This window comes from Harpegnathos saltator, unplaced genomic scaffold (genome assembly GCF_003227715.2).
Source record: "Harpegnathos saltator strain DR-91 unplaced genomic scaffold, Hsal_v8.6 scaffold682, whole genome shotgun sequence".
Classification (NCBI taxonomy): Eukaryota; Metazoa; Arthropoda; class Insecta; order Hymenoptera; family Formicidae; genus Harpegnathos; species Harpegnathos saltator.
This window is the reverse complement of record NW_020230518.1, coordinates 54,010-69,449: the sequence shown is the minus strand read 5'-3', so window position 1 is coordinate 69,449 and position 15,440 is coordinate 54,010. Positions and strand designations below refer to the sequence as shown.

Below are 15,440 nucleotides of genomic sequence, written 5' to 3'. Positions count from 1 at the left end.
GAGAACAAGAGCAAGATGTACACGCATATATTATCATATTGTTGAAGCGCTTCAATGACAAAAAAGCGTGTAAATAAATTATTATCGCGGGAGAGCACAAATGATTATTGATTGTCCATTGGCAGAAGTATCCACCACCATCGTTTGTTCATGTTTTCGGCTTTTTTCTATTACATATTTCCTATGTACCGCTTACACTATATCCACGTACGCGTGAATTGAAGAATATTGAAGAATTGCGATTACACAAGTATAAAATTTCTTGAGCGTCTATAAGAGACGAGCTAGAGTTTTGCAAAGAAATTTACAATAATGGTGAAATGGCTGTAGCTTGTTAACACTTTTTATTTTGCTGAGAAGTTTGTTCGCTAGAAGAAAATATGGCCATTGAATATGTGGAACCGCCTTGATCGGGAGCCACATGGACGGTGCATAATTAATGAGCCTTTAGTCTGAGCAGCGTTAGTCTGAGCGGACAGTCAGAATGCAGCCACACAATTGAAAGGACTGGATCGACTAGTGCTACGTCCGTTTTATTGTAACGCATCTTCAAGCCGAAAAATTCTATCGATAATTGTTTATTTTTGTATTAGTGTATGAACAATGTGTTGAAAAAGATAAGGGGAAGAGAAAGATCTTATGCAATGGAACTCAATGGACATTCATGTCGATTCAGTCCGTAAAATACTTTATAATTTCTATTTTATATATATTTTATTAATAATCTATAATCGGAAACCCAATTAAATGAAGATCGTTATTGAAGAATTTAATGTCTGAATACACAGTATAGACATTAATCTTGATTGGCAAGTAGCACCGATATGTAACCTGCTGAAGTTTTCAACAACTGCAACATTTTTTAATTACGAGTTGTAATCGGATGAAATATTTGCACTTCATACAGAAAGTCATTAAAAATATAATCTTGATTTAAGCTTATGGTGCAAACATCTATTGCTCATTTAATTATGATGTTACATAATATATATGTAAAACAATTGAATTTGATAACGAAGAATAGAATTTCTAACAACTTGAAAAACGCATTTCATTTTTTGTATTACACATGACTTACATTGCAAAACGTTGCCATCGTCATAGGAAATGTCTTCCCGGCTGTGATGTGAAGTGGTTTACTCGCGCGAAGCATAATTAACATTAAACTTTTTGCTACTTTTGGCTCCTTGTTGTACCACGAATATTCGTACGTGGCCTCATGTATTTTCTCTGACTAAACAAATGCAATATGTTATTTGATCAAAAGAATCAATCGCCTGATCTATCTACGTTATTAATGGAAATAAGATTTACTTCCTCAGAAACGATATAGAAAAAATATAGTCTTACATTCCAAGTTAATAAAATAATAATGAGGTAATTTCCGGTTTTTCAGATATAATTACGTACTCTGAGTTATAGAACAATATGATTTACGTTGTTTATTTCGTAAGGGCCACTATCATGATGTTTCACTTACCTGCGTCACAAGAATTTCCCCAACAGCGCAGTAAAGACACATGTGTAATAAAACATATGCGGTCGCTACGACGAACCAAATCAATTGTGTCAACGGCAATTGGCCCTTTCGATTAATAACCTAAATTGTCACACATCCAAATTATATATCATCTGAAACTCGTCAAATTACATTCAATATTACTATCTATGAGGAAACCTGTCAACCACATTTTTAAATGACGAAGTGCGTGAGGAAGTCGCGTCTTTCAACTTGCCCACAAGTGAACACAACAGATTATCAATAACTGTTTGGGTTTGGACTCTTTATTATAATGTCATCTCGTAGACAAACTACTTTTAACTTACGTCAACTATGAGAAATCCTTGAAGACAGAATATTATGGCAAAGTAGAGCACCAGGACGAGCAGCATTGAATCAAATACATCATCAATGATTTCGATAGATCTGCAGAATTCATTGCATTACAGAAAATGAGGTAATTTACGTTATATTTAAAGACACAATGACTGGGACAATTTCTGTCCCGGCAGCCAAGCTTAACAATCTATTATGTGTACCTGATTAGGCGAACATGATCCTGGATGTTGTACTCCAAAGCTGCATTGAAGTTCGTATACTGTTCCATACGTGTCAATCTCAAATGTAGACCCTCCAGTTGGCCGCATACGTGCAAAATCAATAGTCCGAGAAATTGGTCGACCGCAGTATAAGAAAAACCACATGCGAATAAGGTGATTCCTTGTGTCAGGTACGTTAACTCGAACTGCGGACTCCCCGAAACATCGTGTAAATAGTACGATGGTACCAGCAATGGTTTTCCTCCAGGGTCGGTCAAGTTCGTCACGTGCCTGAGCACTAGACCAAAGCATGGAAAACCGAAAGTGATTATTGATAATAAAATTGAATTGAACATTCCGCACATGGCGATTGCGCGTACAGTCTTGGCGCGCCTCAGCATGACGTCTCGCTCCTCTTTCATCTTCGGTTTCATCCAGTCTCTCTCGATCATGTAAATTAAAGGTAGTAGATCTAAAAGGATCAAAATATCGTATGCCTGGTTATCTGTACAAATATCGTCAGTTGTATTGACGGATTAATAAGCGAATTACGAGAGCTTTACTTTGTTCTATAATCTGTACCTGCTTGTTTGTACCAAATAATGCAGACTTTGAGTATCGTAATCAGAAATGGTATACTGTATTGCATATTTTCTATCATTAACATCATATCTCCCCATACCCTTGTCAGTGATATTAAGGTCGGTATTGTGAGTATGAAGAGCATGGTGATAATACTGTACAATAGTCGAATTTTTGATTTTATTGCCCCACGAGCGTGACGATTGTCTGGCGGCCATAAACCAACGATTTTTAGCATGAACCGATTAAGACTGATCGCCCATTCGAAATCTGTCATTAAAAGCTTCTACTTGAATTTGACTTTATGCTACAAACTACATTTTTCTATATAGTGTTCGACCGTATAATATGTAAAGAAACATAAATATATAATATCAACGTAAGAATTTAAAATGTGCTACAAAGTCATATTTAAGTGCATTAATTTTCCTAAATATAAAAATGATACAGTAATCAAATCTCATTTGAAAATGATAATTTATCAATTGGCGAGCAATTTCCACGAAACAAAGAGCTATGACGTTTAATTTTACTCATTTTCCTCGAATGATATGTCTTAATCAATTTGCGATAGTAATCATACATTAAAATTCTAATGAAAAAAAAGAATAGACGAAACCAACGATAATGATAATTATAACAGTTAAATAGCAGAATGAGTGCGTTAAATAAAAACCGTATACTGTTAACAAAAAGGAGCACCATGATTTCTGCTTGAACATTTCATGCCTAAGGTTTATATGACACTGTCGCTCTCTCTGACGGAAAATTCACCTCCACTTTTGCAACGTCTTATTGTGCATGCCTTGTAAAAAACTGCCGCTTAGCCAATGTTCGTAACAATGTCGTGAATATTAGAAGAACTAGAACGAGCATGACGCGTACACGAGTATATATTATTATATTGTTGACTCGCTTCGATGGCGAAAGGAACGAGTAAATAAATGATTATCGTGAGAACGCACACAAAACGTCTATTGGCTATCGACAGAAATATCCACTGCTTTCATGTTTTTCTCTCTTCCTCTAGTGGACGTATTATCGTTCATATACACAGGAGTTGAACTATAATGAGAAGTTTCGTTCATGCATATGTTGAAGTTCTTAAATTTCCATACAAAACAAGATATAGATATTTAAAAAAAATTTAGCGATAATGGTGGCGAGGCTGTAGTTAGGCGACGTTTTTTACTTCGTGGAAAAGTTTGTTTTGAAGAAAGAGCATCTGTCAAATGGGACTGCATGGATCTGTAGTCATGTGGACGCTGCATTATTAATGAGTCTCTAGTTGCAGCGTTAGTTTCAGCGGACAGTCAGAATGCAGATACGCAACTGAAAGGACTAGATGGACAATTCCTGCGTCAGTTTTATTCGAACGCATCTTCCTTTAATCCGGAAAATTAGTTATTAAATGTTTCTTTCTATGGGAGTGTATGTGAACAATATTGGAACAATATAATTGGAAAAGGCGAGGAGTATTTTATGCAGTGGAATTCAATGAATACTTAAGGAGTCACTTTTGTAACGCACCGCTATTCGTTGTTTTATCTCACCGTTTGTCTTAACCCAATCTACCTTCGCATTTCGGATTGGCAACTAATTACCGGACACCCTGTATAACGGTTTATAGGAAATCAGTTTGTATAAGCACTTTATGGGACCATTTTATATATTATTAGTCCATCGTCAATTATATATTGTGTTGTTATTGAAGAATTATTGAAAAAACATGCTCTTTGAGTATAAGATATATTCATTAGTCTTGAATGGCAAGTAGGACCGATATGTAGCTTGCTGAAGTTTTCAATAGCTGAAACATTTTTAAGTTACATATTGTAATCGGACGAAATATTTACGTTTAACACAGAAAGTCATGAAACATATAATCTGAACATATAAATTTGGAAAGTTTATGGTGCAAACTTCTGTTACTCATTCAATTACGTTGCCAAATAATATATAATATGTGAAATAATTGAATTTGATGAATAGAATTTCTAACAAATTGTAAAACGTAAATTATTTTTTGTATTACATACAAATTGTACAATATGACTTACGTTGCTAAACATTATCATCGTCATAGGAAATATCTTCCCGGCTGTGATTTGAAGTGGTTTACTTGCGCGATGCATGATTAGCATCAAGTTTTTTGCTGCTCTCGGTTTTAAATTATACCACGGATGTTCGTACGTGGCCTGGGATATTTTCTCAGACTGAAGAAATGCGACATGTTATTGGATCAAAAGAATCAATCGCCCGATAAATTTATGCTATTGATGAAAATAAAATTTTCTGTTTCAGAATTTAATAGAAATAGTCTTACGTTCCACATAAAATAGGATGATAATGTAGTAATTTCTAGTTTTTCAGGTATAATTACGTGCAGTGCTCCGAGTTATAAAATCATACGATTTACATTGTTTGCTTCGCCACTTTGATATTTTTCCACTTACTTGTGTCACGATAATTTCGCCGATAGCGCAATAAAGGCACGTGTGTATTAAAATATATACGATCCCAGTGATGAACCAAATAAATTGTTTCAACGGCAATTGATCTTTTCGATTAATAATCTAAGTTGTCACAGATCCTAATTATATATATATCATCTGAAACTCGTCAAGTTACGTTCAATATTATTGTCTACGAGAAAACATGACAACTACATTTTCGAATAACGAAATACATCAAGAAGTTGCGCCTTTCAACTTGTCCACAAGTGAACATGGCGGATTATCAATAACTGTTTGGGTTTGAACTTTTTATTATCATGTCATCTCGTAGACAGACTACTTTTAACTTACGTTAACTATAAGAAATCCTTCAAGGCAGAATATTATGGCAAAGTAGAATATGAGAACAAGCAACATTAAATCAAATGCATCATCAATAATTTCGATAGATCTGCAGAATTCATTGCTTTACGGAAAACGACGTAATTTTACATTATATTTAAGGGCATAATGTCGGGTACAATTTCTGTCCCGGCAGCCTATCTTAACAATCTGTTATGCGTACTTTATTAGGCGGACGTGATCTTGGACGTTGTACTTTAAAGTTGCGTCGAAGTTCGTATACTGTTCCATACGTGTTAATCTCAAATTTAGGCTCTCTAGCTGGCCGCATACGTGCAAAACCAATAGTCCGAAAAGTTGGTCGACCGCAGTATAAGAAAAACCACATATGAACAACGTGGTTATTTGTGCTAATAACGTCAATTCGTACTGCGGGCTCTTAGATACATCGTGCAAATAGTGTACCGGTAAGGGCAATTTTGTGGGATTAGTCAGGTTCGCCACGTGCCTGAATATTATCTCAAAGCATGAATAACCGCAAGTAGATATTAATGCCAATAATGTCGAAGATAAGCCACACATGGCGATCAAACGTATAGTCCTTGCATACTTTAGCATGATATTTCGTTCCTCTTTCATCTTCGGCTTCGCCCAGTCTTTCTCGATCATGTGAATCAGAGGTAGTAAATCTAAAAGGATCAGAAAGTTGTATTAATATTTTGTACATAATCTTTATAAGTTTCGTCATTTAAGTTGACGGGTTGATAAGCGAATTATGAATGTTACTTTGTTATATAATCTCCCAAATAGCATATGACGTCCTCAGGATTATCCTGAATATATCCTAGAACATCCTGGGACCAGGTGGGGACATTGTTATATCCATGGGTCATCTTGATGATGTCCAAAGAACGTCCCATTCAAGACACTTTTGGGACATTCTCAGGACATACTCAGGAAAGCACGAGGATGTTCTCGGGACAGCCACAGGATGAATATTCAGAAGAGTACAAAGATGTTCAATGTGAGATGCTATGAACATCCTAAGGACGTTCTGTGGATCGGATTTACAGGACACCTTTATAACATTCGCAGGTCATATTTAGGAGAGAACAAGAATGTTTTCGGAACGCTTTTAGGAAATCTTCAAGACAAATTCAGGGCAACGCAAAGACATTGTTGAGTGAGTCATAGGACAGTTTAGTACAGTCGTACTTGTGTATATGCGTATACAGAAATTTCATCGGTTCCAATTATAAATAAGCTGTACATGTTATTTTTCTGGTATATATACATTTGTTATAAATAATATCAAGTTGCTAACTGAACATAAATCTTTGCAATATAATCTTTGTAATACAATAAACTATAAATAAATAAACTTATACTTGTTCTATCACAAAAATAGTGCGTAATAAAATAATTTTCAAGCTCTTTGGAGCTTAAATCAAACGTAAAAATAATTTTACGGAGGATTTACACTGCATTGGACGTCCGACGTATCGACGATCCGATATCTAATAGGAGAACAGCTTAAGAAGGATAGGAGAACAACGTTTTTAAGTCTTCCTTAATTAGAGCCGTACCAAGGGTTGCTTCTGTCCGGGTGTGAAACTATTCATCGCCGCCCTGAGGCAACGTTTTTTATGACATTTTTCCACAAATAATCCCGCGGAATTTTGGACGACCTTTTTTGTAGAGTGACCACCCAAGACTTTCAAAATATCTCCGTCATTCGACTTATAAATCTCTTTTTTATACTAATATATTACTGACGGCCTTTTGTTATCCGAGTGCGGCGCACTCCTTGCAAGTTGCACCCCCGTTTAATACGACTCTGCATATAATCAAACAAGTTGTGCAAGGCTTATCCCTTTACTTTGAGACGCTCTGAAATGACGTTTTGGCGCGTTGATGCCGCGCGACGGTTAGCGTTATCGCTTAGCTTCAACACACACAGCTCACCGCGGAGCGTCTATAGGCCGCAATGGACGTGACAAACGCCAAACTTTACGCGGTTATTATTAAAAAATTATACGAAATATTGTTAAATGGAACAGGACTTTTTCGTTCCTCTCGCTTAGCTCTACGTTCCTATGGAGTTGGTGTATTACAATTATGAGACACCCTGTATAGACACACATACATACACACACATATACATATCCCAGACAGAACAGAAAATCATGATGACATCAAAATGACGTCAAAATGATGAGGAAAACTTATTTCTTCATCATGATTCAATTATTTTTTCGTCATTTTGATGTCATTGTGATTTTCTATTCTGCCTGGGTTATTGAGCAATAAAAGCATTTTTTCTGCAATTTATTTTTTATTTTCTATTTGAAGTATACAACAAATTTCATTAGCACTGTCTCATTCTCTAGCACAATATTTTAAAATTTCTTTCTAGTTAGATGCATTATTGAAATATTTGTATAGAATGACTAAATTCTTTAACGATGTGCTAATTCCAAAAATGTCTAATATCACATATCTGACTACAAATTATAAACTATGCTAGGAAATAGAACAGAATGGATGGAATTTGTATACATCAAACATATATAACAATTTCCAGCAGAGATCCTAAAAATATCCTGCATGAATATTTTTGGGACTTCCTAAACACCTCCACCGACGTCCTGTGACTATCTCGAAGACGTTCTTGTGTTATCCTGATTATGTCCTCTGAACCATATGAAGGGCGTCCGAAGGACGTTCTCGGGATCTCCTGAGGACCCGCTGAGATGCTCATTTGCTGTACCACAGGACGTCCTGAAGACGTCCCTAGACTACCATGGGATATCCTCAAAACATTCCTACATCCTATCTTGGACGTCCTGAGGATGTCCTGAGGACGTCCTTGTGCTGTTTGGGCTGTACCTGCTTGTCTGTACCAAATAATGCAGATTTTGAATATCGTGCTCAGATATGGTATACTGTATTGCATATTTTCTATCATTAAAATCGTGTCACCCCATACTCGTATCAGTGATAGTAAAGACGGTATTGCCAGTACGATCAATATTGTGATAAAGTTATACAGTAGTTGTATTTTCGATTTAACTGCCTCACTAGCGTCATGGTGGTCTGGCGGCCATAAACCAGCGATTCTTAACATGAACCGATTTAAGTTGATGGTCCATTCGAGATCTGTCATTAAAAGTTGCTACTTGAGTTTCACTTTATGTTACAAATTACAATTTTCTATATAATATTCGAACGTACAATATGTAAAAAAAAGGTTGACTGCCCATTCGAAATCTGACATTAGAAGTTGCTACTTGAGTTTGATTTCATACAAACCATAATTTTCTATATAATATTCAAACGTGTAATATGTAAAAGAAAATATGAATATATAAACGTGAGAGATTAAAATATGTTACAAAGTCACATTTAAGTATATTAATTTCTCTAAATAAAAAATAATATAGTGATCAATTTTTATATGAAAGTGATAAACTGTCAATGAAATTGACGAGTAATTTCAAAAGAGCTGTTACGTTGAATTTTAATTTCCTTCGAACGATGTTTTGATTAATTTAAATGTGAGATAGTTATCATGCATTTAAATTCTATTAAAAGAAAAATGGCGAAATTAACGACCATAATAATTATAACAATTAAATAGTAGGACAAGTGCATTCAATAAACGTGTATTATTAACGAAAAGGAGCACCTTCATTTCCGCTTGAATGTTTCATGTCTAAAGTCTAAAGCACACTGCCGCAGAGAGAAAACTCATCCCCACGTTCGCAACGTGTTATCGTGCATGCTTTGTAAAAAACTGTCGCTTAGCCAATGTTTGTAACAATGTCATAAGTATTAGAAGGAGCATGACACACACACGAGTATGGTGTTGTGTTGAGGCGCTTCGCTGTCAAATGATATGAGTCAGTAAATTATTATCGTGAGAACACACACAAAGTGTCTATTGCCTATGGGCAGAAATATCTCCTGCTTTCGTGTTTTTCTCTTTTTTTTTAGTACACATATTATCGTTCACATCCTATAAACATGAGTTGAAGTATAATGAAAAGTTACGTTTATGCATATGTTAAACTTCTTAAATTTCCATACGAAACAAGCTATAGATACATGAAAAAAATTTAGCGATAATGATGGAGAGGCTATAGTTAGGCGACGCTTTTTACTTTATTAAAAAGTTTACTAGAATAAAGGGCGTCTATCAAAGGGGGGCTGGATGGATCGGTAGCCATGTGGACGCTGCATTATTAATGAATCTGTAGTTACAGCGTTAGTTTCAGTAGACACTCAGAATGCAGCCACGTAACTGAAAGGACTCGTGATAGACAGTGATGCGTTAGTTTTATTATAAAGCATCTTCAGTTCGGAAAATTAGTTGTTAAGTATTTCTTTCTGTGGAGGTATACAATGTGGACAATAATGTTACTATAAAAAAGGCGGTAAGTATTTTATGCGAAATTCAATGATTAAGAAGACACTTTTGTAAGAAATAACGAAATCGTATTTATTGTACTGGAACATACTGCGATATAATCGAAGCAATGTTGCGTACGCTGAAGAAAATTTAGAATATGGAAGAATAGCATATGGAAGAAAGGAAAAGATATCAACCGATAAACATAAGAGATTGAAGCTAATATTACATTTGTAATTAGTAACGTGTCGCATGTGCGAAGTACATTTGCATTTCAACAAAACTAATGCAATAAATTTTTCAATGTAATAAATGAATAAATAATATATATTATGCATACAATCCTTTTGTACTTGGTAGCGCATGACAGATCTCTTTATTTATTTGAGACATAAAATATATTAATACAGATACTTATGCTTTGTAAACCATTAACAAATTTTCGATTGTATTGCGTATTATTTATTTAGTCATTGTAACTAGATATGTGATATATTTCCAATATTATATTTTGTTTTGTAAATAATATACAGTACGTTATGTAAAGTGCTATAAACTGATTTCTCTTGAATTGCTGAAGGGAGCGGCAGAATGTTTTTAAATTTTAAATTCATCGATGTTATCGATATAAAGTAGCAAGAGTATCTGCCAAAGCTCCGGCTTTTAGAGAACTCTTTTTTATTTTCTTAAATAAAAATACATATAGTTGTAAACATGCCGATTAGTGTTTTGAGTTTTTTTTGAATGATGTAAGCACATTCGATGTGCGCAAGCTGTAGAACTTTTGTACCAATTAAATATCCATCTCGACTGTGTAATAGCTTGAGATATCAACTTTAACATATTTTGTCATTTTTACCAAATATTCAGTAATGCATCAATTCACTGTTGTATGTATTTTTATTATGTATAAAAACACTTGCAGTTTTGCGCAATTTTGTGCTTCAAGTATGACGTAAACTTAAACGTAAACGACGTAAAAAAGAATTTATGTTCTGCAAAATTGACCAGCTCTGAATGTATACTATCGAGCACTAATCATAAAATCCAAATGTTAATTGTAATACGCTCCTTGTATTCTAAAATATGTAGGTAACCAAGAATGTTCGTACCATTTCTGAGTCTTGACATTCTCAAACTATACATGCGCACTCTAGCAATTAAAAGTCTGGTTATATATGCTTAAACAAACATTATTTAACAGAGAGTTTACCGATGTATAATACCTACAGAAAATCATTATTTATCTCTATTGATTAAAACGGCATAAACATTCTCGGTTATCTAATACATAGTAATTATAAGCGAAATATAAAGCGCAATATAGGTTTTATTCCAAATGGTGTATATAGCGAAGTAAACATGTTTCACGAGTAATATTTAGATTCTTAACATAGAGATTATTTTAACGAACATCTAAAATTATATTAAAGTCGATATGTTTTTTTTTAAATTATTTATAAATTTTTAATTGTTTCATTATTTTCTCTTATTTACTTTCTTATGTCTTCTAAACATATAATACCTACATATCCACATATCTACATTTTCATTTTGCTACGAACATATACAAGAAATCAAATGATCAACAACATATATTAGTGTCATTAAAGAATCGGCTTACTCTTGAGTTCACAATATTATTATGAATTTTGCTTGGCAAGTAACACAGATATATAACCTGCTGATGTTTTCAATAACTGCAATATGTTTTTAACGATGAGTAAGAAGTGAGGAAATATTACGCTTATTAAATATACATAACTTTATAATAAATATTGGCAAATTGGGAAACTGATAACTCATAATTCAAATTTCTGTGCTTATTCAGTCATAATGTGAACACGAAATATAATATGTAACACGTCATAATGTGGACATAAAATAATTAAAATTTGACGATTAGAAAGATGATTAGAATTTGACGAAGAAAGAATTCCGAATCACTCTGAAAACACGTAACTAATTTTTTGCATTACACATAACTTACGTTGCCAAACGTTGCCATCGTCATAGGAAATATCTTTCCGGCTGTGATGTGAAGTGGTTTACTCGCACGAAGCATGATTAGCATTAAACTTTTTGCCGCTTTTGGTTCCACATTATACCACGGATATTTGTACGTGGCCTGATGTATTTTCTCAGACTAAAGGAAATGTTATATATATATGTAGATTAAAAGAGTCAATCGCCCGATAAATTTACTCTGGATTAATGGAAATGATCTCGGCTTCTTCACAAATTAATTGAAATAGCTTTACATGCCGAAGCTAACAGAATGATGATAAAGTAAATTCTGGTTTTCCAAATATATTTGCGAGAAATGCACCCGAAAATTATAAAATCATTTATTTCACGCTGTTTATTTCTCCGCCAAAATCGTCATCGTATTGTTATACTTACTTGTGTTACAAGGATTTCTCCAACAGCACTATAAAGACACATGTGCAATAAAATATATATTATTGCTGCGGCAAACCAAAGCAGTTGCATCAATGACAATTTGCCCCCTCTATTAACAACCTAGATTGTCACAGATCCAAATTATATATTCTCTGAAACTCGTTACGTTATATTCAATTGTATCGCTCATGGGAAAAATTGAAAATCAAATTGTTAAGTAACTTTGAAAGCTGCGTCTTGCAACTTGTTTGCAAGTGTACATGACAAATTATTAATTGTTAACTGTTTGGGTCGCGAACGCTTTAATCAAACACACAAGTGCAAAGTTGATTTCTTCACTTACCTCAACGATGAGAAAACCTTTTAGACAGAATATTATGCCGAAATAAAGCATCACAACAAGGAGCAGTGAGTCAAATGTATTGTCGATGATTTCGATAGATCTGCAATATTCACTATATTGTAGAAATGATACACTTTTTATTATACTTAAGAACACAATAGCTCGAGCAGTTTTGATTTAACTATCTTACCTTATCAGTCGAATGTGATCCAGCACGTTGTACTTCAAATTTGCTAAGAAATTTGGGTATTTTCTCATATACGCCAATCTGAAATGTAGATTTTCCAGTTGACCGCATACGTGCAAAACTAACAGTCCGAGAAGGTGGTCGACCGCAGTGTAAGAACAACCACTTGCGATCAAAGTGATTCCTTGTGCCAGGAATGTTAGCTCGAACTGTGGGCTCTTGGAAACATCGTGGAAATAATACGATGGTATCAACATTGGTTTTCCGGAATCGGTCAGGTTAGTCACGTGCCTGAGTATCAGCCCGAAATATGAGAAACCGAAAGTAATTACTATTGTGAAAATTGCTACAAACAATCCCCACATCGCGATTGTGCGTGTATTTATTGCACGTTTCAGCATAACGTCCCGCTCCTCTTTCATCTTCGGTTTCGTCCAGTCTTCCTCGATCATGTGAATTACGGATAGTAAGTCTATATGGAGCAAAGAGACGTGTTAACGTTTCAATACATTGTCATGTTTTGTCAGTCGAATAAAAGAATAAGCAAGCAATTACAATTCGATCAGTGTTATGCAATCTTTATTATGTAATTCGTACCTGCTTGTTTGTACCAAATAATGATGAGTTTCGATATCGTAGCCAGGAGTGGTAAACTGTATTGCATATTTTCTATCATCAAAATCATATCTCCCCATACTCTCATCAGCGATATTAAAGCCGGTATTATAAGTATAAAAAGTATCGTAGTGATGCTGTAGAATAGCCGAATTTTCGATTTCATCTTCTTACGGATTATATGGTTGTCAGGTGGCCACAAACCAATGATTTTTAGCATTAACTGATTAAGACTGATCGCCCATTCGAAATCTGTCATTATAGAAGTTTCTATTTGAGATTTTCCACTTTGGCTTTATTTTGCAGACAATAATATATAATTTTATATATGATATTTGCATATGTATACAATATAAATAATAAAATATAAATATTTCGACGTGAGGGATTAAAACATGCTGCGCATACTACAGTGTCATTTCTTAAGTAAAAAGAATTATAAATCGATATAATTTCATTTTAAAATTATGAAACATCAAAAACTTGATAGGTAATTTTTGTTGTCGGGGAGGGAATACGAAAGTAGTTCCCTGACTCCTCCCATACCAATCCGAAAGGTAAATACCCCGGTGAGGTTTTAGTAGATAAAAGTCCGACATAACCCCCGCTCTCCTTGAGGGGCGGGGGTATCCATGAGGATTTCCCCACCGTTATCAAAAAAAAAAGGGTAATTTTTGTTAACGTAGGATGAAATAAATAGTTATTTTTTTCTTCTCCTCTCTTTCTCCTTTTCCTTTGTTAAAACGATACATAATTATAATAACAATATTTTATAAGTGAGATCGCGAGTGTGTACTAAAAACCTATCGGAGGGAAAATAGATGAAATTAACTATCATATTGATCATAATAATTAAACGGGAAGATGCCTGCACAGAATAAAAACCGTGAACCAATAACAGAAATGAGCACCATTATGTCTACTTGAATGTTCCATGTCTAAAGTCTAATGGACACTGTCTCCCAATGTATCTGTTTGTGAAAAACAAGTCATCCCCACTTTCGTAACCTATTAATATTACCTGCAAGAAATATTCTCATATGGCCGAAGTTTGTAGCACTTCGTGAATATTATAGAAACTAGAAAACGCGCTATATACATGTGGTTATATATTAGCGTTTTCTGACATGCTGCGAAAGAAATTAGTGAATAAAATATCGCTGTGCTGCACGAAAATGAGTACTGTCTATCGGCAAGAGAATACACCGCTTTCGTTGTTTCGTGTTTTTTTTTTTTTTACCTCTTCGTCACCACATACCTGTAATGAATGGTTGCACGATCACGCAGGTGTAGAATTTTTTATGTCACAATACTGAGCCATAGACTGCAAAAACTTTGGAAGGAAAATGAGGTAGTCATAGAAAATTGACTAGTTTTTCACTTTGCTGACAAGTTCATCCGCGGTATGGGAGAATTCCCAATGATAGACGATGCATTATTAATGAATCTTTAGCTGCAACAATACTTCTAGCGGACAGTCAGAATATAACTGCACAGCTGAAATGACAAGGTTGATAGTTTTGTCTGTCTGTGCCAGTTTTGCTATAATGTATCTTCAACCGGGAAAATATCTTGAAAATACAGACTTGTATTGAAATAAGTAATTAGGACGTTATCGCATTCTTCGAGTAAAGGTCAATTCACATAATACGTAAATTCTCTTGCGGCAACATTATTTTATAAATTACTGTATTTTAATAATTAATTAGTTTTTGCAATTTGAGATATTATACAAAGTGTACAGCGTAAATTTAGTCATAAATATTTAGTCATAAATATACAAGTTTGTTTTTTGAGGTTTCCCTGAGCGGTGTAAGCATATTCGTTGTGTACAAGTTGTAGGACTTTTGTACTAGTTAAATATCCATTCCGATATTATTAAGCACTGATCATAATATCCAAATATTAATTATAATATCTCTCTTCTATTCTAAAATATTAGGTAACCAAGAAAGTTCGTACCGTTTCTGAGTTTCGACATTCTTAAACTACACACTATCAGTTAAATATGCGGTTATGGATGCTTATAAATGTGTGTAATATTGTCTCATTAAATTTTCT

General features: G+C 34.4%; 3 protein-coding genes across 3 annotated transcripts; all 3 read right to left on the bottom strand.

Moving 5' to 3' along the window:
• Positions 1-793: 793 nt before the first annotated feature.
• LOC109503637 (odorant receptor 43a-like) lies at positions 794-2,917 on the bottom strand. The gene is made up of 6 exons (XM_025305228.1): positions 2,623-2,917; positions 2,041-2,512; positions 1,828-1,927; positions 1,481-1,600; positions 1,079-1,234; positions 794-850 (listed from the first exon to the last, which is right to left on the bottom strand). The coding sequence occupies exons 1-6, from the start codon at positions 2,897-2,899 to the stop codon at positions 797-799; spliced, it is 1,179 nt and encodes a 392-aa protein (XP_025161013.1). The 5' UTR covers positions 2,900-2,917; the 3' UTR covers positions 794-796.
• A 1,414-nt stretch (positions 2,918-4,331) lies between these two features.
• On the bottom strand, positions 4,332-10,146 carry LOC109503635 (odorant receptor 43a-like). The gene is made up of 7 exons (XM_019840313.1): positions 9,109-10,146; positions 8,310-8,579; positions 5,644-6,109; positions 5,430-5,529; positions 5,079-5,198; positions 4,683-4,838; positions 4,332-4,432 (listed from the first exon to the last, which is right to left on the bottom strand). The coding sequence occupies exons 1-7, from the start codon at positions 9,131-9,133 to the stop codon at positions 4,379-4,381; spliced, it is 1,191 nt and encodes a 396-aa protein (XP_019695872.1). The 5' UTR covers positions 9,134-10,146; the 3' UTR covers positions 4,332-4,378.
• Positions 10,147-11,310: 1,164 nt separating this feature from the next.
• Positions 11,311-15,041, bottom strand: LOC109503636 (odorant receptor 43a-like). The gene is made up of 7 exons (XM_019840314.2): positions 14,291-15,041; positions 13,362-13,631; positions 12,768-13,236; positions 12,578-12,677; positions 12,235-12,354; positions 11,822-11,977; positions 11,311-11,531 (listed from the first exon to the last, which is right to left on the bottom strand). Exons 1-7 carry the CDS (start codon positions 14,313-14,315, stop codon positions 11,475-11,477), a joined length of 1,197 nt encoding a protein of 398 aa, XP_019695873.2. The 5' UTR covers positions 14,316-15,041; the 3' UTR covers positions 11,311-11,474.
• Between the last annotated feature and the right edge of the window lie 399 nt (positions 15,042-15,440).